The sequence below is a fragment of the Zophobas morio genome, unplaced genomic scaffold (genome assembly GCF_036711695.1).
Source record: "Zophobas morio isolate AGI-343-1 ecotype UQ-CSIRO unplaced genomic scaffold, CSIRO_AGI_Zmor_V1 ptg000041l, whole genome shotgun sequence".
In the NCBI taxonomy this organism is placed as follows: domain Eukaryota; kingdom Metazoa; phylum Arthropoda; class Insecta; order Coleoptera; family Tenebrionidae; genus Zophobas; species Zophobas morio.
In genome coordinates this window covers 1,976,116-1,996,459 of record NW_026972146.1, presented here as the reverse complement: position 1 = coordinate 1,996,459, position 20,344 = coordinate 1,976,116, and the positions used below count along the sequence as shown (strand labels likewise).

General features: G+C 31.7%; 1 protein-coding gene across 1 annotated transcript; it reads left to right on the top strand.

Moving 5' to 3' along the window:
• Positions 1–1,759: 1,759 nt before the first annotated feature.
• On the top strand, positions 1,760–16,631 carry LOC135140951 (uncharacterized). The gene is made up of 4 exons (XM_064071708.1): positions 1,760–2,016; positions 2,080–2,620; positions 15,542–16,276; positions 16,331–16,631. The coding sequence occupies exons 1-4, from the start codon at positions 1,907–1,909 to the stop codon at positions 16,514–16,516; spliced, it is 1,572 nt and encodes a 523-aa protein (XP_063927778.1). The 5' UTR covers positions 1,760–1,906; the 3' UTR covers positions 16,517–16,631.
• The last annotated feature ends 3,713 nt before the right edge of the window (positions 16,632–20,344 follow it).

Genomic DNA, 20,344 nt, shown 5'->3' with positions numbered 1-20,344 from the left:
CAAGTCGGAATCACGACATCTAGTCAAATAAATGTGAAAAGAGATTTCAAAATTTTCAAAATTTTTCCAAAAAAATGCTTAAAATGAGTTCAATCGACTGAAAGTTGGTGTCAAATTGTAGATAATCTTCAGCTAATTCCGAATCTAAAGTCGGTATCACGACATCTACTCAAATTAATGAGAAAAGCGATTTCAAATTTTTCAAAATTTTCCAAAAAAATGGGTAAAATGAGTTCCATCGTCTCAAAAGTGGTGCCAAACTGTAGATAACCTTCAGCTGATTATGAATCTTAAGTCGGCGTCAAGATATTCATTCAAATAAGTGTAAAAAGTGAATTCAAATTTTTCCAAAAAAGTAGTTAAAATGAGTTCAATCGACTGAAAGTTAGTGTCAAATTGTAGATAATCTTCAGCTAATTAGGAATTTGAAGTTGGCGTCACTATACCTAGTCAATTACATGTTACAAATAAAATCAAAATTTTCCAAATTTTTCCAAAATAATGATTAAAATGATTTCGATCAACTCAAAGTTGATATTAAATTGCAGATCATCGTTCACTAAATAGGAATCCGAAATCCCAGTCAAGATATTTATTCAAATAAACGTGGAAAGCGACTTCAAAATTTCAAAAATTCTCCAAAAAAATGGTTAAAATGAGTTAAATCGGCTGAGAATTTGTACCAAATTGTAGATAATATCCAGTTAATTACGAATTCGAAGTTGCCGTCACGATATCTATTCAAATAAACGAGAAATGCGAGTCTAAAATTTCCAAAATTTTTCCAAAAAAAAAATATTAAAATGATTGACTGAAAATTGGCTCCAAATTGTAGATAATTTTCAACTAATTACGAATTCGAAATCGGCGTCATGACATCTATTCAAACCTATGTGAAAGGTGATTTCAAAATTTTCAAAATATTTCCAAAAAACTTGTTAAAATGAGTTCAATTGACTCTAAATGGGTGTCAAATTGTAGATAGTCTTCCACTAAACAGAAATCCGAAATCGCAGGCACGATATCTATTCAAATACATACATGTAAAAAATGGAACCAAAATTTTCAAAATTTTTCCAAAAAAACTGTCAAAATGAATTCAGTGGATTGATAATTGATCCCAAATTGTAGATAATTTTCAGCTAATTACGAATCCGAAATGGGCGTCACGATACCTATTCAAATAAATTAGAAAAGTCAATTACAAATTTTCAAAATTTTCCCAAAAAAATGGTTAAAATGAGTTCAATCGACTCAAAGTTGGTGTCAAATTGTAGATAATCTTCCGCTAATTACGAATCCAAAATCGCCATTATGACATCGATTTAAATAAACGTGAAATGTGAGTTCAAAAATTTTCAAAGTTTTAAAAAAAAAATTGTTAAAATGAGTTCAATTGACTAAAATTTGGTGTCAGATTGTAGAAATCTCCGTCAAACATTTTTTCAAATTAATGTGAAAACCGCGTTTATAACTTTCAAAATGTTTCCAAAGGAATGGTTAAAATGGGGTCAATTGACTGACATTTTGTGTTAAAATATAGATAATCTGCCACCAGTTACAACATCGTATATCCTTTTCCATCCTATCCTGCGTTCCTTCTGCTCTTTATTTACAAAAAAAAAATATCTAGTGTATCAAAAAATTTTAAAAATTTAAAACTTCCCTAAGCTCGATCCCGTGCTCAAACCCACCGCTTCCCTATCTGTCAATCTTCCCTGCGCGCGCTCCCGCCACAAATCAATACCCCGTGAAACAATTGACCACGCTAGGCAAATATCTGCATTAAATCAATCATAAATAATTTACACCGAAGTGGTAAACAGTCGTCAGAACGCTCTGCAAAGTGTACCCAAGTCCGGGGACGGCCCGTAGCGTATGGGCTTTGCCCCAGACTTCCTGCAACATGGTAGCAGACACCGACCACCCTGCGGCTTCCGTCAACGACAAGGACAACACTGAGGCCGATATAACCGAACCATCGCACAAATCCATCTTCGACGTCGTCAAATCGGGGTAAGTTCGCCCACGCGATCAATGCTTGCGTGTCTCCGCTCCAAACTTAATATTATTTCGTAGCGAACTCTCCGAAATCGAGGACCTGGTGGACTCCCTCGGCACCCAGATCCTGCGCGAGCGCGACGAATGGGGCTACACCCCGGCCCACTGGGCCGCCTTGGACGGCAGCGTGGAAATCATGCGCTACCTGGTGGACCGGGGCGCCCCGATCGACTTGCCGTGTCTGGGCACCCAAGGCCCCAGACCCATCCACTGGGCTTGCCGGAAGGGACACGCTGCGGTGGTCCAGGTCTTGCTGCAAGCGGGAGTTGGGGTGAACGCGGCGGATTTCAAGGGGCTGACGCCGCTGATGACGGCGTGCATGTTCGGGAGGACGGCGACGGCGGCGTTTTTGCTGGGCATGGGGGCGCTCAACCACCTGGTGGACATCAACGGAGACACGGCGATGCACTGGGCGGCCTACAAAGGGCACGCCGATTTAATAAGGTTGTTGGTGTACTCAGGCGCCAATTTTCAAAGGGCGGATAATTTTGGGTCGACGCCGCTACATCTGGCCTGTCTTTCTGGGAGCGTGACGTGTGTGAAGATTCTCTGCGAAAAGGTGCGTCTTTTTTAAATTTGTGTGAATTTTCTGAGCTGACAATACCCCATAGGTTTAGATATGTTTTAAGCTTCTTATTGTCAAAATAAGTCTACACATATTTAGAAAAAAAGGCCAAAATGTAGCCCCGCCCACCCACCCCGTCTCAATTGTGATGATTTTTTTATTGGTCGTGAGCCAAGGGGGCAGGGCTTAACTGCAAAATCCTTATTTCTCTACGAGAAATTAAAAACTTAGTATCGTGTTGTTCAAAGAATGCCATGTATATTAAGAAAAATAAAGCCAAAGATTAGGCCCCACCCATACCCGCCGCGATCTCAGTTCTCAATGATGATAAATTTTTCATTCGTTGTCAGATCGAGGGGCGGGGCTTAATTTCAAAATCCATACCTGCCCTAATTTAAATAGCAAGTCGAGTTTTTCCAGAACTATGACAGTAGTTATATTATTACTAAACCACGAAAGTTAATTTGTATACTTGGATGACTTAAAAGTTTTTGGTAATAATTCAGCAAACCATATAAAAATTTAATCAAAGTTTTGGAAAACCTTAAGAAATACTAGCCCCGCCCACCCGCCCTCTTTTTTCTTACATGGTATGTAATTTTCCACAGTCAGTCTTATCTTAGCAAGTACTAGCCCCGCCCACCCACCCGTTTATTTTCTTAGAGGATAACTCATTTACCAAAGTCAGTTTTACCATACTAGCCCCGCCCGCCCGCCCGACCTGTTCTCATTCAAACGATTTTTCACTAAAATGCAGGGTGGGTGGGCGAGGTTAATTATATGTTCTCTTGTAGAGTAAGAATGGGAACTAATAAAATGTGGATTGTTAATTTGATTGAATTTTTTCAGTTTTCAATTATTCATTGGATTTTAAAACTTTTTCATTTATACGACTTTTGAGTTTTTAGATTTTCCACTTTTTCAATTATACAATTTATCCAATCTTTTAGTTTTTCGATTTTTCAATTTTTAATTTTTCGATTTTGCAATTTTTCATTTCTTCAGTTTTTCGTTTCGGATTTTAATTCTCTCAATTTTTTCAATTTTTAGATTATTCAATCTTCTGATTTTATAAATTTTCTTTTTTTCAATGTAAAATTTCATTAATTATTTAAATTTAAATTTTCACGAATTTTCAAAATTTAATTTTTCAATTTTTCGATTTGCAATTTTTTCTTTTTGTTTTTTCTTTATATTTTAATTTTGAGTTTTTTTCAATCTTCTGATTTTATAAATTTTTTTTCAATGTGAAGTCCTTCAATGTTTGGAATTTTAAGTTTTCAGATTTTTTCAATTTTAGATTTTTAAAATTTACCATTTTAAACATGTTTTAAGTTTCTTGTTCTGAAAAGACGACTAAGTATATTAAGAAGAAAGGCAAAATATAAGCCCCGCCCACCCACCCTATCTCAATTGTGATAATTTTTTTTAATCGTCGATAGCCAAAGGAGCGGAATTTGATTCCAAAATCCTTATTATTTCTCCACAAAAATTTACCATTTTAAATGTGTTTTAAGTATCTAAGAATAAAAAAAATCATCAGAATTGAGATGGGGTGGGTGGGCGGAGTTTATATTTTGTCTTTTTTTCTTAACATACAAAGTATTCTTTGAACAACACGATACTCAAATACATGTTTTTAATTTCTTGTCAAGAAATAAGTATTTTGCAGTTAAACTCCGCCCCCTTGGTTCACAGCGAATAAAAAAATCATTACAATCGAGATAGGGCGGGTGGGCGGGCTTACATTTTGTCTTTTTGTTTTAATATGTTGTGTAGACTTCTTTTCACAGCATGACACTTAAAATAAGCTTAAAATGAAAAATTTGTGTAAGGAACATCTTAGCCATGTTTTAAGTTTCTTGTTGTGAAAAGATTGCTATGAATATTAAGAAAAAAAAGCAAAATATAAGCCCCGCCCACCCGCCCGATCTCAGTTGTGATGACTTTTTTATTCGTCGTGAGCCAAGAGGTGGAACTTACTTGCAATCCTCCTACGTGGGGTAATTCTTAAGTTTTTTAATCTGTTTGCTAAAATAAAATCCAATTGTCATTTCACAGTAAATAAAATAAACCAATGAAATTCAAAAACGGAGGTGGGTGGGGTTAGTTTTAGTTTTCCTGAATAATAGATTCCATTATTTATCAAAAAAAAAAACACCTTTCGTCCAATAAAATGAGTGATCAAAAATCTAGTAATAAAAATATCATCGCAATTGAGATGGGGTGGGTGGGAGGGGTTTATATTGTGCCTTTTTTTCTCAATGATCATAGTATTCTTTGAACAGAACGATACTCAAAAACATGTTTTTAATTTCTTGTAAAAAAATAAGTATTTTGCAGTTAAGCTCCGCCCTCTTTAATGCGGCGAATAAAAAAATCATCACAATTGAGATAGGGTGGGTGGGTGGGCTTACATTTTATCTTTTTGTTTTAATATGTGTAGACTTCTTTTCACAAGATGAAATAAAATGAAAAATTTGTATAAGGAAATATCGATTTTACAATTACGCTCCGCCCCATAATTTCAAAATCCATATTTCGTTGAAAAAATGTACCAATTTAAACATGTTTTAAGTTTCTTCTAAAATATAAGCCCCGCCCACCCGCCCTATCTCGATTCTGATGATGTTTTTTTAATATACATTTCAGTTTATCAATGTTTTCGTTTTTTTGATTTCTCTCAATTTTTGAAGATTTCAATTTAGGGAATTTTTCAATTTCAGGATTTTTCAGTTTTCGATCTTTTAATTTTTCGGCTTCTCGCTTTTAGATTTTTTGGCCTTTCGATTTTTCATTTTTCATAAATTTTTTATTTCTCGAGTTTTCAGTTTTTCGGTTTTTAAATTATTCGGTTTTTTAACTTTTCGATTTTCAAATTTTCGGTCGCTGGATTTATCTTGATTTTGACATTTTGAGTTTTCTATTTTTCTATTTTTCCATTTAGCGTTTTTGTGAAGTTTAAAAGTTTCAATTTCGAATTTGTCAGGTTTTTGATTTTGGGCTGTTTCGATTTTTCAATTTTCAGTTTTTGGATTTCCCAGTTTTTCAATGTTTCAATTTTGGTTGGTTGACATTTTCAATTTACTTTTTTGATTTTTCAAAAATTTTCGATTTTTTAGATCTTAGATTTTTCGCAATTTCGCGGTTTTGAGTTCTCGATTTGTTATTTTTTCGATTTTTGAGTTTTTCGTTTTTACTAGTTTTACAATGATTGATTGGATTTTTAAATTTTAGATTTTTCACTTGGATGTGTCGATTTATCGACCTTTCGTTTTTACGACTTCTCGCTTTTGGATTTTTAAAATTTTGTATTTTTCGTGTTTTTAATGTTTCAGTTGTTAAATGTTTTGATTTTCAATTTTTCGCGTGTCCAAATTTTCGATTTTTCAATTTATTCATTTTCGATTTGTCGGTTTTTTAGTCTTTTGATGTTTCGACATCCAGAAGTTTTTCGAGTTTTTAAATTTTGGAATTTTCATTCTCTTGGTTTCTATTTTTTTTTTGTTTTTTTAGTTTTTCGATTTTACGATTTTTGATGTATCGTTTTCCCGACTTATTTTTTTTAGTATGTATTGACATTTCAAGATTATTTGATTTTTTAAATTTTACAATTTTTTTATTTTTTGATTGCTTGTCTATATTTAAATTTTTCGATCTCGTCATTTTTTGACTTTTCGATTTCTCGATTTTTCGAATTTCCGATTTTTGAACTTTTGGATTTTTTAATTTTTTGATTTTTTTGTTTATTTACTTTTTCGATTTTTCAAAATTATCCGATATTTTAAATTTTAGATAGTCCAATTTCTCGATTTTCCAGTTCTATTTTTCAATTTTTTTCGAATTTTAAAATTTTAAACTTTCCATGTTTTTGGTGTTTCGATTTCTTGAACTTTCGTTTTTTCAGCTTCGCTTTGAGATTTTTCAGCTTTTCAATTTTTCGTTTTTAAAAATTCCTCATTTTTGGAGTTTTCAATTTTTCGGTTTTAAAATTAATTATGTATTCGGTTTTTCGGTCGCTCGATTCATCCAGATTTGGATATTTTGAGTTTTCAATTTTTCCATTTATTTATGGGTTTTTATGTTTAAATGTTTCAATTTCTATTTTTTCGATTTTGAGCAATTTATATTTTTCTACTTCTCGACTTCTCGATGTCTCGATCTTTAGATATTTCGATTTCTCAATGTTACAATTCTTCAATTTCGATTTCTCGGATTTTCGATTTCTCGGTTTTTGAGTTTTCAATGTTTCAGGTTTGAGATTTGTCAAAAAATTACTATTTTAAACATGTTTTAAGTTTTTTGTTCTGAAAAGTAATTGCAAAATCCTTATATTTATACAAGAAATAAAAAATATGTTTTAGAGTAAGCAAAATATAAGCCCCGCCCACCCGCCCCATCTCAATTGTGATGATTTTTTTTTTCGTCGATCGTCGAAAGCCAAAGGAGCGGAATTTAACTGCAAAGGATATTGTGTATATTAAGAAAAAATTAAAGCCAAAGATTAAGCCCCACCCATACCTACCCTGATCTTCTAAATAGTAATGAAGTTTTCATTCGTTGTCAGACCTAGGGGCGGAGCCTAATTGCAAAATCCATATTTGTGTACAAGAATTAACCATTTTAAACATGCTTTAAGTTTCTTGTTCTGAAAAGATAACTACGTATATTAAGACAAATAGCAAAATATAAGCCCCACCCACCCGCCCTGTCTCAATTGTGATTTTTAACCGCAAAATCCTTATTTCTCTAGGAGAACTTAAATATATGTTTTTGAGTATCGTGTTGTTCAAAGAATACAAAATTAAAGCCAAAGTTTAAGCCCCACCCATACCTGGCCTGATTTAAATAGCAAGTTGAGTTTTTCCAGAATTATGACAGTTGTTATATTATTACTAAACCACGAAAGTTACTTTGTATACTTGGATGACTTAAAAGTTTTTGGTAATAATTTAGCAAACCATATAAAAATTTAATCAAAGTTTTGGAAAACCTCAAGAAATACTAGCCCCGCCCACCCGCCCTGTTCTCATTCGAACGATTTTTTACTAAAATAAAGGCGGAGTGGGTGGGCGGGGTTAATTATATGTTCTCTTGTAGAGTAAGAATGGGAAATAATAAAATGTAGGCTGTTAAAAAAAGCGCTAATCGTAATATTTTGTTGTATTATTTGCTATAAGATTTATTTCTTATTTCAGAAGAAAAGAATGAGAGAACGGGTGGGTGGGCGGGGCTAAGTTTAATTTTTTACACAGAATCTTTTATAAGCAGGCAATAGCCCCGCCCGCCCACCCCCTCTTCATTCCAGTGATCACTCTTAATATTGATCAGTCATTTACCAAAATCAACCTTATCTTAAGAAATAGTAGCCCCGCCCACCCACCCTGTATTTTTTTTCAGGATACGTAATTTTCCAGAGTCAGTCTTATTTTAGTAAATACTAGCTCCCAGTACCTAGGTAATCATTGTCAAAAACATTATAATTATCAAATAAAAAAGAAAGTCAAAGTTTAAGCTCCACCTACACCCGCCGCTATCGCAACTGTTACATCGAGGGGCGGAGCATAATTCCAACATCGATATTTCCTTACAAAACTTTACCATTTTAAACCTGTTTTAAGTTTCTTGTTCTGAAAAGACGACTACGTATATTAAGAAAAAATAGGTAAAATATAAGGTCCGCCCACCCACCCTATCTGTATTGTGATGATTTTTTTATTCGCCGTGAACCAAGAGGGCGGATCTTAACTGCAAACTACTATGTATATTAAAAAAAAATAATAAAAACCAAAGATTAAGGGCCGATTTCTTAATCAAGTTAAAGGAGCTTTAAAATTAAAGTTGGATTTTTACCATGAAAATACATTGTTGAAGCAATGGTTTAAAGCTCCCATTAATTAAAAGTCCTTTGAGTTTTGATTATGAAACTAGTCCTAAGCCCCACCTCATTTAAATAGTAATGAAGTTTTCATTCGTTGGTAGACCTAGGGGAGGAGCTTAATTGCAAAATCCATATTTCCTTATAAAAATTTACCATTATAAACGTGTTTTCAGTTTCTAAGAATAAAAAAACTTCAGATTTTTCAGTTTCTCGATTTTTCAATTTTACGATGTAGAATTTTTTCAGTTTTCAATTATTCATTGGATTTTAAAACTTTTTCATTTATACGACTTTTGAGTTTTTAGATTTTCCCCTTTTTCAATTATACAATTTATCCAATCTTTTAGTTTTTCGATTTTTCAATTTTTAATTTTTCGATTTTGCAATTTTTCATTTCTTCAGTTTTTCGTTTCGGATTTTAATTCTCTCAATTTTTTCAATTTTTAGATTATTCAATCTTCTGATTTTATAAATTTTCTTTTTTTCAATGTAAAATTTCATTAATTATTTAAATTTAAATTTTCACGAATTTTCAAAATTTAATTTTTCAATTTTTCGATTTGCAATTTTTTCTTTTTGTTTTTTCTTTATATTTTAATTTTGAGGTTTTTTCAATGTTCTGATTTTATAATTTTTTTTTCAATGTGAAGTCCTTCAATGTTTGGAATTTTAAATTTTCAGATTTTTTCAATTTTAGATTTTTCAATTTCTCGATTTTACTATTTCTCTACAAGAAATTACTATGTAAGACATGTTTTTGAGTATCGTGTTATTTAAAGAATACTAAGTATATTAAGAAAAAATCAAAGCCAAAGATTAAGCCCCACCCATACGTGCCCTAATCTAAATAGTAGTGAAGTTTTCATTCGTTGGTAGACCTAGGGTAGGAGCCTAATCCATATTTCCTTACAAAAATTTACCATTTTAAACATGTTTTAAGTTTCTTGTTCTGAAAAGAGGACTAAGTATATTAAGAAGAAAGGCAAAATATAAGCCCCGCCCACCCACCCTATCTCAATTGTGATAATTTTTTTTAATCGTCGATAGCCAAAGGAGTGGAATTTGATTCCAAAATCCTTATCATTTCTCCACAAAAATTTACCATTTTAAATGTGTTTTAAGTATCTAAGAATAAAAAAAAATCATCAGAATTGAGATGGGGTGGGTGAGCGGAGTTTATATTTTGTCTTTTTTTCTTAACATACAAAGTATTCTTTGAACAACACGATACTCAAATACATGTTTTTAATTTCTTGTCAAGAAATAAGTATTTTGCAGTTAAACTCCGCCCCCTTGGTTCACAGCGAATAAAAAAATCATTACAATCGAGATAGGGCGGGTGGGCGGGCTTACATTTTGTCTTTTTGTTTTAATATGTGTAGACTTCTTTTCACAGCATGAAACTTAAAATATGCTTAAAATGGAAAATTTGTGTACCGAACATCTTAGCCATGTTTTAAGTTTCTTGTTGTGAAAAGATTGCTATGAATATTAAGAAAAAAAAGCAAAATATAAGCCCTGCCCACCCGCCCGATCTCAGTTGTGATGACTTTTTTATTCGTCGTGAGCCAAGAGGTGGAACTTACTTGCAATCCTCCTACGTGGGGTAATTCTTAAGTTTTTTAATCTTTTTGCTAAAATAAAATCCAATTGTCATTTCACAGTAAATAAAATAAACCAATGAAATTCAAAAACGGAGGTGGGTGGGGTTCGTTTTAACTTTTCTGTCTAATAGATTCCACTATTTATCAATAAAAAATCCACCTTTCGTCCAATAAAATGAGTGATCAAAAATCTAATAATAAAAAATCATCCCAATTGAGATGGGGTGGGTGGGAGGGGTTTATATTGTGCCTTTTTTTCTTAATGAATATAGTATTCTTTAAACAAAACGATACTCAAAAACATTTTTTTTAGTTTCTTGTAAAAAAATAAGTATTTTGTAGTTAAGCTCCTACCTCTTTGATGCGGCGAATAAAAAATCATCACAATTGAGATAGGGCGGGTGGGCGGGCTTACATTTATCTTTTTGTTTTAATATGTGTAGACTTTTTTTTACAAGATAAAATAAAATGAAAAATTTGTATAAGGAAATATCGATTTTGCAATTACGTTCCACCCCAAAATTTCAAAATCCATATTTCGTTTGAAAAAATTTAAACTTGTTTTAAGTTTCTTCTAAAATATAAGCCCCGCCCACCCGCCCTATCTCGATTCTGATGATGTTTTTTTAATATACATTTCAGTTTATCAATTTTTTCGTTTTTTTGATTTCTCTCAATTTTTGAAGATTTCAATTTAGGGAATTTTTCAATTGCAGGATTTTTCAGTTTTCGATCTTTTAATTTTTCGGCTTCTCGCTTTTAGATTTTTCGGCCTTTCGATTTTTCATTTTTCATAAATTTTTTATTTCTCGAGTTTTCAGTTTTTCGGTTTTTAAATTATTCGGTTTTTTAGCTTTTCGATTTTCAAATTTTCGGACGCTGGATTTATCTTGATTTTGACATTTTGAGTTTTCAATTTTTCTATTTTTCCATTTATCGTTTTTGTGAAGTTTAAAAGTTTCAATTTCGAATTTGTCATTTTTTTTATTTTGGGCTGTTTCGATTTTTCAATTTTCAGTTTTTGGATTTCCCAGTTTTTCAACGTTTCAATTTTGGTTGATTGACATTTTCAATTTACTTTTTTGATTTTTCAAAAATTTTCGATTTTTTAGATCTTAGATTTTTCGCATTTTTGCGGTTTTGAGTTCTCGATTTGTTAATTTTTCGATTCTTCAATTTTCCCATCTTTCAATTTTTCGATTCTTTAAATTTTTGATATTTTGATTTCCCGATTTTTCGATTTTTGAGTTTTTCGTTTTTACTAGTTTTACAATGATTGAGTGGATTTTTAAATTTTAGATTTTTCACTTGGATGTGTCGATTTATCGACCTTTCGTTTTTTCGACTTCTCGCTTTTAGATTTTTAAAATTTTGTATTTTTCGTGTTTTTAATGTTTCAGTTGTTAAATGTTTTGATTTTCAATTTTTCGCGTGTCCAAATTTTCGATTTTTCAATTTATTCATTTTCGATTTATCGGTTTTTTCAGTCTTCTGATGTTTCGACATCTAGAAGTTTTTCGAGTTTTTAAATTTTAGAATTTTCATTTTCTTGGTTTCTATTTTTTTTTTGTTTTTTTAGTTTTTCGATTTTACGATTTTTGATGTATCGTGTTCCCGACTTATTTTTTTTAGTATGTATTGACAATTCAAGATTCTTCGATTTTTTTAATTTTACAATTTTTTTATTTTTTGATTGCTTGTCGATATTTAAATTTTTCGATCTCGTCATTTTTTGACTTTTCGAATTTCCGATTTTTCGAATTTCCGATTTTTGAACTTTTGGATTTTTTAATTTTTTGATTTTTTTCTTTATTTACTTTTTCAAAATTATCCGATATTTTAAATTTTAGATAGTTCAATTTCTCGATTTTCCATATTTCCTTACAAAAATTTATCGTTTTTAACGTATTTTAAGTTTCTAAGAATTTTAATAATCATCACAATTGATATGGGGTGGGTGGGCGGGGTTTATATTTTGTCTCTTTTCAGTAGTAGACCCGCCCACCCACCCTTTATTTCTTCAGAGGGCAGTACTTGCTAGTAGTGGCGAAGATAAGTCTTATTTTGCCAAATTACATATCCTCTGAGAAAACAGGGGCGGGTGGGCGGGGCTACTACTTGCTCAGATAAGACTGATTTTGGCAGACGTCATACACTCTGAGAAAATAGGGGCGGGTGGGCGGGGCTAGTACTTGCTCAGATAAGACTGATTTTGGCAGACGTCTTACACCCCGAGAAAAGAGCGGACGGGTGGGCGGGGCTAGTACTTGTTAAGATAAGACTGATTTTAGCAAATTCTATGCCCTCTAAGAAAATTGAGAGTGGGTGCGGTGCATTCTGTCTGTCTGTCTGTCTGTCTGTCTGTCTCTCTGTATTCATTTTTATTAGACATGTTATCTCCGAAACTGCTGGACCGATTGTTGTCAACTTTTGTACATATGTTAGAAATATCATGTGGATACTAACCAAAATTTGACTAATTATCCCCACCAAAATTTATAACTAAAAGTTTTTTTAATTTCATAAAATAAGATACTCTTTTATGTACTTGTGATGTGTGAATCTGTGTCAAATTTTCACCCTAGACATCCAGAATTTTTAGAAACAATTTAAAACTGAATAAGAATATATTGCAATATAATGAAAATAATTTTATTGTATGCTACTCGAGCAACCTTATAACTTTTGTCTTTAACTTTTTCTTCTTGATATCTCATTAATAATTATTTCTATTATTCCAGAAGAGTTTACTAGAAACATTTTTAGATGACGTAATTTCATGATAGAATATAAATAAAATATTGTTGAAAAAATATATCGGGTGTTCTACTTAAAAAAGTAACCATACAGATCTTTTGTTATACCTACTTTTTTCTATATCCAGTGCCACCCTCAGTGGTTCATCCTGTATATTACCAAAGTGATTCTTTGTACGCTTTTTTTATTTTTTTCTAAATTTTTGCTAAATTACTTCACTTTTTCTGTTTCTATAATTAGATTTGCAATTTTTTTAGATCTGTATCCAAGATAAATAAGATATTATTGCAAAGCTTAAAAGCCCAAACAAAGCATGAAAAAATATATAGGGTGACCTATTTAAGAAAATAAAGTTGTATGTTGCGACTCAAAAACAAAACATTTTCCTTAATTGAAAATAATTTCATGTATGTTGGTCAAAGAAATATTCAGTGTATATTTTGAAATATGAAAGAAGTCGCGCTTAGTAAGTCACCCTGTATATTTCCAAAATGACGCTTTATGGTACTTTTTAATCTTCCTTTCAAAGTTCGAAGGTTATTAATTACATCATATCATTTTGTATTTTGTTCTTTATTATCTACTTGACTTAAAAGATGATATTTTGTCGATCCATACAGGGTGATTCACTAGAACACCCTCAGCAGTTATTTTTGAAATTTCGGTGCGACGTTGCCACATTATTCCCATTTCCTCGAATTTTTCACTGACAAAATATCGCAATAATGTTTTATTTATATTACAATATATTATGGAAAAATAGATAAGAAGTACGCGCTGTGTAGCATCAATCAGAGTGTTTATAAAAAATATTCATAATCGTTGCAATTCAAATTTCGACTCCAATTTTTTGTCCTTTTTCTTTCAATACGTCGGTGATTCTCTTGAAAAAATAAAAAATCGCAATTACTCCGCCCCATAATTTCAAAATCCATATTTCGTTGAAAAAATGTACCAATTTAAACATGTTTTATGTTTCTTCTAAAATATAAGCCCCGCCCACCCGCCCTATCTCGATTCTGACGATGTTTTTTATTCGTCCTAAGCCAAGAGAACGGAGCTTAATTGCAAAATCTTTATATCTCTACAATAAATAAAAAATATATTTTAGAGTAAGCAAAATATAAGCCCCGCCCACCCGCCCCATCTCAATTGTAATGATTTTTTTTTGTCGATCGTCGAAAGCCAAAGGAGCGGAATTTAAGTGCAAAGGATACTGTGTATATTAAGAAAAAATTAAAGCCAAAGATTAAGCCCTACCCTGATCTTCTAAATAGTAATGAAGTTTTCATTCGTTGTCAGACCGAGGGGCGGAGCCTAATTGGAAAATCCATATTTCCATACAAAACTTTATCGTTTTAAACGTATTTTAAGTTTCTAAGAATGTTAATAATCATCACAATTGAGGTGGGGTGGGTGGGCGGGGTTTATATTTTGTCTCTTTTTCTCAATATACTTAGTATTCTTTGATACACGACACTCAAAAATATGTTTATAATTTTTTTTAATCAAATAAGTTTGCAGTTAAGCTCAGCCCCCTTGCTTCACAGTGAATAAAAAAAATCATTACAATTGAGACAGGGTGGGTGGGCGGGCAAACATTTTGTCTTTTTGGTTTAATATGTGTAGACTTCTTTTCGCAACATGCAACTTAAAACACGTTTAAAATGGAAAATTTGTGTAAGGAAATATCGATTTTGCAATTAGGTTCCGCCCCATAATTTCAAAATCCATATTTCCTTGCAAAAATGTACCATTTTGACCATGTTCTAAGTTTCTTGTTGTGAAAAGTAGAAGTAGAAATAAGACTAATTTTGGCAAATGACATACTGTAAGAAAAAAAGAGGGTGGGTGGGCGGGGCTAGTGCTTGCTTATAAGATTCTTAATAAAAAAGCTAAACTCGGCCCCGCCCACCTCTTTTGCCTATTTCACTGACTTATTGTATTTACTGTGAAATGGGAATTGAATTCCATTTTGACAAGCGGTATAATCAAAAATTTAAAACAAAGAAAAAATATTTAATTATTCAATTTTTCGGTTTTGCAATTTTTGACGTGTTCAATTTTTGGAATTGTAATTTTACAATTTAGAATTCTACCTAGAAATTCTAGATCTTAAAGATTTCAGAGACTATTATGTCATAGGAATAGTAGAGACTTTTGACATTCTTGTGGTCACAGAGATGGTTCAAATTTTATAAATACTAAAAATCCTGAATCTACGATTCCTAAAACGGCGGAAATTTCAGATAGTGGATACCATAAGATCCTAAATATGATAGTACATATTTCATGAATTCTAAATATAAATTTCACAAAAAAAAAACTTCTAGGGATTTCAGTGTTTTTAGTGATGTTATATTTTAAAAACTCCAAATGTTCTCCAGATGCCAGAAAATGAAAAGCTTTTTGAGTTTCCTGAAATTCTCGAAAAAAATGATATCCAGGGATGCTTGAAAACTTTGAGATCCTAAGAATTACAGAGATTCCAAGAATTCCAGATATGAAACTAAAATTTCTCAACCTAAATTATTATTATTTTCCAGTTTTTAGCGGCAAAAACAACACCGTCGCCTTAAGACAAACCTGTATATTCCATAATAAAATTGTCAACTCAAATTACTAAAAATGTAGGCAACCAATTATACACTCATTCAATACTATTCATTCCAGAGCAACATCGAGCTGGAGCCCCTCGACAAAAACGACAAAACCCCGTTAATGCTGGCCCAGAGCCACCGCCACACCGACATCGTCCAGGTCCTGGAGTCCGAGAAGAAGCGGCGCTCCAGCTGGTTCCCGCCCGTGAACGAAGTGTGGGGACTCCTCTTCGGGAAAGCCGGGAACTCCAAAGCCCCTCTTGTGTTCTTCATGTGTTCAGTGTTACTGTGGGGCTACCCCATGTACGTCATCCGCTGCATCCCCATCACCTGGAACATCCTCCGCGGCTCCCACTACTGTTTCATCTACTGGAACATCGTCATGTGGGTGTGCTGGGTCACCGCCAACCGGAAGAACCCGGGTTACATTCCAGTTAACACCGAATCGTACCATCGCGCTATCAAACAAATCCCGTACTACGACAAGTGGAAGAAGCGCTACGCCGTCCTCAACCGCCTGTGCCACACCTGCAGGTGCTTGCGGCCCTTAAGGGCGAAACACTGTAGGGTGTGCAACCGATGCATATCGTACTTCGACCACCACTGTCCCTTCATCTATAACTGCGTAGGGTTGAGGAATCGCACGTGGTTCTTCTTGTTTGTGATGAGCGTCGCCATAAACTGTTCTTTCACGATATATTTCGCAACGTACTGTATAGCGATAGAGGGGTTCGGGATTTTGTACATTTTGGGACTTTTCGAGGCCTTCGTGTTCTCCGGATTGGGGTGGATTCTGACGTGCACTTCGGTAAGTGGAGCGATGGAGGGTGAAGGAAGGGTGGTTTTGACCAGTTGCTTTCAGATTCTGCACGCTTGCATGAACTTGACGACGAACGAGATGTTCAATTATAAGCGATACCCCTATTTGAGGGATAAGAGGGGACGGTATTTCAACCCCTTTTCGAGAGGACCCATTTTGAACCTTATCGAGTTCTTTTTCTGCACTCCGGAAGAGTACGAAGACGATTACAGTTATGACTATATATGATATATAAGTAATAGTTGTAAGAAAAATGTCACCACGAAGTAGCTGATGGCACAGAATTCGAATCTTTTGCTGGTTACACTTGTTCAAGTGGCTTGGTTTTTGCAATGCAAAATTTCGTATTTATTATATGAAATAAATATCTGTTAATAAGTTGGGGGAATTTTTATTTTGCGAAGCTCACATTTTCGTGTTTTCTGGATGTTTTGTGACCTCTAAAGTACAAAAACTTCCGAATTTCCGTCTGTCTGTCTGTCCGCCATCTGTGTCGATTTTTATTAAATATGTAGATAATATGCAAAATGACAGATTGTTGTCAAACTTTGATGTAGATTAAACATTAACCAACATTTGTCTGATTATCACCACCAACAATGGAATGACGTCATCTCTAAATTTTATAGTAACATTTTAACAATTTTACTTTGAAATTGTAAAATATCATACAATAAATCTTGCAAACGTTTTAAGGTTACCGGAAGCATGGTAAATTAAGGTAGTTAATAAATTAAAATTTATTCGTTCATGAAAAATGTATTAATAGTAAAAAGTAACACAGTCCTGAACTTGCAATTTATGAGTCAGTGATAAATTTTTATAGTCAATTTTGAAATTATAAACAAAACAAAATTGTTTAAATATCGGTTTTACAATTAATTCAATTTTCTGATTTTCGAATATATCGATTCTTGTTTTCAATTTGTGGCATTTTTAAATTTTCAGTTATTTTTTACGATTATTCGATTTTTTGATTTTTTTCTTTTTCGGTTTTTCAAAATAATTCGCATTTTTAATATCAGATTTTTGAATTTTGCAATGTTTCGATTTTTTGATTTCTCGATTTTTCCAATTTCCACTTCAAATTTTCGATCTTTCAATTTTTCCATTTTTTCAATTTTTGATATTTCGACTTCTCGATCTTTTTTCTCGACTTTTCTATTTCACTATTTTCTGATGTTTCAATTTCTCGATGTTTCAATTCTTCAATTTCGATACTGGATTTTGTGTTTTCTTGCTTCTTTTGGAAATTTTCATTGTCGCAATTTTTCAGTTTTTCGCTTACTCAATTTTTCAATATTTTATTTTACGATTTTTCAAGTTTCCGATTCTTCAATTTTTCGATCTTCAAATTTTTCAGATTTTACAATTTTTGGCGTTTCTAAATTTTCAGTTTTTCGATTTCTCAATTTTCTCAATTAATCGATTTTTTTATTTTTGGACTTTCCGATTTCGATTTTCGATGTTTCAGTTTTGGGATTTTTCAATTTTTGAATTTTTCAATATGTATTTCGATTTTTCAATTTTTAGATTTTTTGATTTTTTGCTCTTTCGGTTTTTCAAAATATTGCGATTTTTTAATTTCAGATTTTTCGATTTTACAATTTATCGATATTTGATGTCTTTCCTTTTCCAATTTTATTTAAAAAAATTAAATAAATTAAAAAATTGCAATTTTTCTACTTTTCGACATTTCAGTTTTGGAATTTGTCTGTCTCAATTTTTCAGTTTTTCGATTTTTCAAGTTTTCGATTTTTGAAATTTTGGTTTTTCGGTTTCTTGATTTAGTTCGATTTTTTTCGATTTCTAAATTTTTTCGATTTTACTATTCTTGACTTTTTGATTATCTGATTTTAATTTTTTTAATATATATTTCAGTTTATCAATTTTCTCGTCTTTCGATTTTTCATTTTTAAATTTTTTTTCTCGAGTTTTCAGTTTTTTGGTTTTTAAATTATTCGGTTTTTTGGCTTTTCGATTTTCAATTTTTCGGTCTCTGGATTATCATGATTTTGACATTTTGAGTTTTCATTTTTTCTTTTTCCATTTATCGTTTTTGTAAAGTTTAAAAGTTTCCGTTTCGAATTTTTCAATTTTTTGATTTTGGGCTATTTCGATTTTTCAGTTTTCAGTTTTTGGATTTCCCAATTTTTCGATGTTTCAATTTTGGTTGGTTGGCTTTTTCAATTTTTCGACCTAATATTCGACTTTTTTGATTTTTCACAAATTTTCGATTTCATTTCTCGATTTGTTAATTTTCCGATCTTTTAATTTTTAGATTTTTTAAATTTTAGATATTTTGATTTCCCGATTTTTCGATTGTTGAGTTTTTCAATAATTGATTGAATTTTTAAATTTTAGATTTTTTACTACGGTTTTTTTATTCTTTTGATGTTTCGATATCTAGAGTTTTCGAGTTTTTAAATTTTAGATTTTTCATTTTCTTGGTTTCTATTTTTTTTTTTTAGTTTTTCGATTTTTTAATTTTAGCGTTTTCGATTTTACGATTTTTGATGTTTCGATTTCCCGACTTATTTTTTTTACTATGTATTGACATTTCAAGATTATTTCATTTTTTTAAATTTTACATTTTTTTGATTTTTTGATTACTTGTCGATTTTTAAATTTTTTGATCTCCTCATTTTTTGACTTTTCGATTTCTCGATTTTTCAAATTTTCGGTTTTTGGACTTTTGAATTTTTTGATTTTTTGTTTATTTATTTTTTCGATTTTTCAAAATTATTCGATATTTTAAATTTCTCGATTTTCCAGTTCTTCGTTTTTTCTATTTTTCAATTTTTTTCGAATTTTAAAATTTTAAATTTCCCATGTTTTCGGTGTTTCGATTTCTCGATCTTTCGTTTTTTCAACTTCGCTTTGAGATTTTTCAGGTTTTCAATTTTTTTTTTTTAATTCCTCATTTTTGGAGTTTTCAATTTTTCCATTTACTTATGGGTTTTTTCTTTAAATGTTTCGATTTCTATTTATATTTTTCTACTTTTCGACTTCTCGATGTCTCGATCTTTAGATATTTCGATTTCTCAATGTTACAATTTTTCAATTTCGATTTCTCGTATTTTCGATTTCTCGATTTTTGAGTTTTTAATGTTTCATTTTTCGGATTTTCGAATTTTTCGTTTTTTCTAGTTTTACAGTTTTTCGATTTGTGATATGTTAGAATTTTCACTTCTTTGTTGTTTCGATTTCTCGATCTTTTGTTTTTTCAATTTCTGGCTTTTGAATTTTTCGGATTTTCGATTTTTCTTTTTTAAAAACTTTTGATTTCTCGAGTTCTCAATTTTTCGGTTTTTCGATTTTTTGGCTTCTCAATTTTGCGATTCTTACATTTCTCTTTTTTTTTAATTTTAAGTATTAATTTCGGATTTTTGGATTTCTCAATTCTTCGATTTTTCGACTTCTTTTTATCTTTTTAAATTTTTTTCAATGTTGGGAGTCTTTCAATTTCTGGGATTTTTCAGTTCTTCGATTTTTTGATTTTTTAAATTTTTTTGACCAGACCTGACCCGACCTGACCTATTTTTTGATATTTCGATTGCTCGATCTTTCGGTTTCTCCACTTTTCGAACATCGATTTATCGGTTTTTTCAATTTTTGATTTTTCGTTTTTTCAAATTCGCTTTCAGACTTTTCGGATTTTCAATTTTTCCATTCTTCAATTTTTCGATCTTTTAATTTTTCGATTTTTTAATTTTTAGGTATTTCGATTTCTCCATTTTTCGAATTATCCGGATTTCGATATTTCGATTTTTAATTTTCCAATTTCTCGATTTTGGGTTATTCGATTTATCAGTTTTTCGACTTCTTGACTTCTCTATTTATTGACTTTTGATGTTTTGATTTTTCGTTGTTTTAGTTTTTAAAGTTCGATTTCTCGATTTCTCGTTTCCTCGGTTTTCGGTTTTTCGATTTTTCAACTTTTCGACACTTCAGTTTTGGAATTTTCCAATGTCTTGATTTTTCAGTTTTTCGATTTTCTAAATTTAAAATTTTTCGAATTCTTGATTTTTAGCTTCTTGGCTTTCTTTTGTTTTT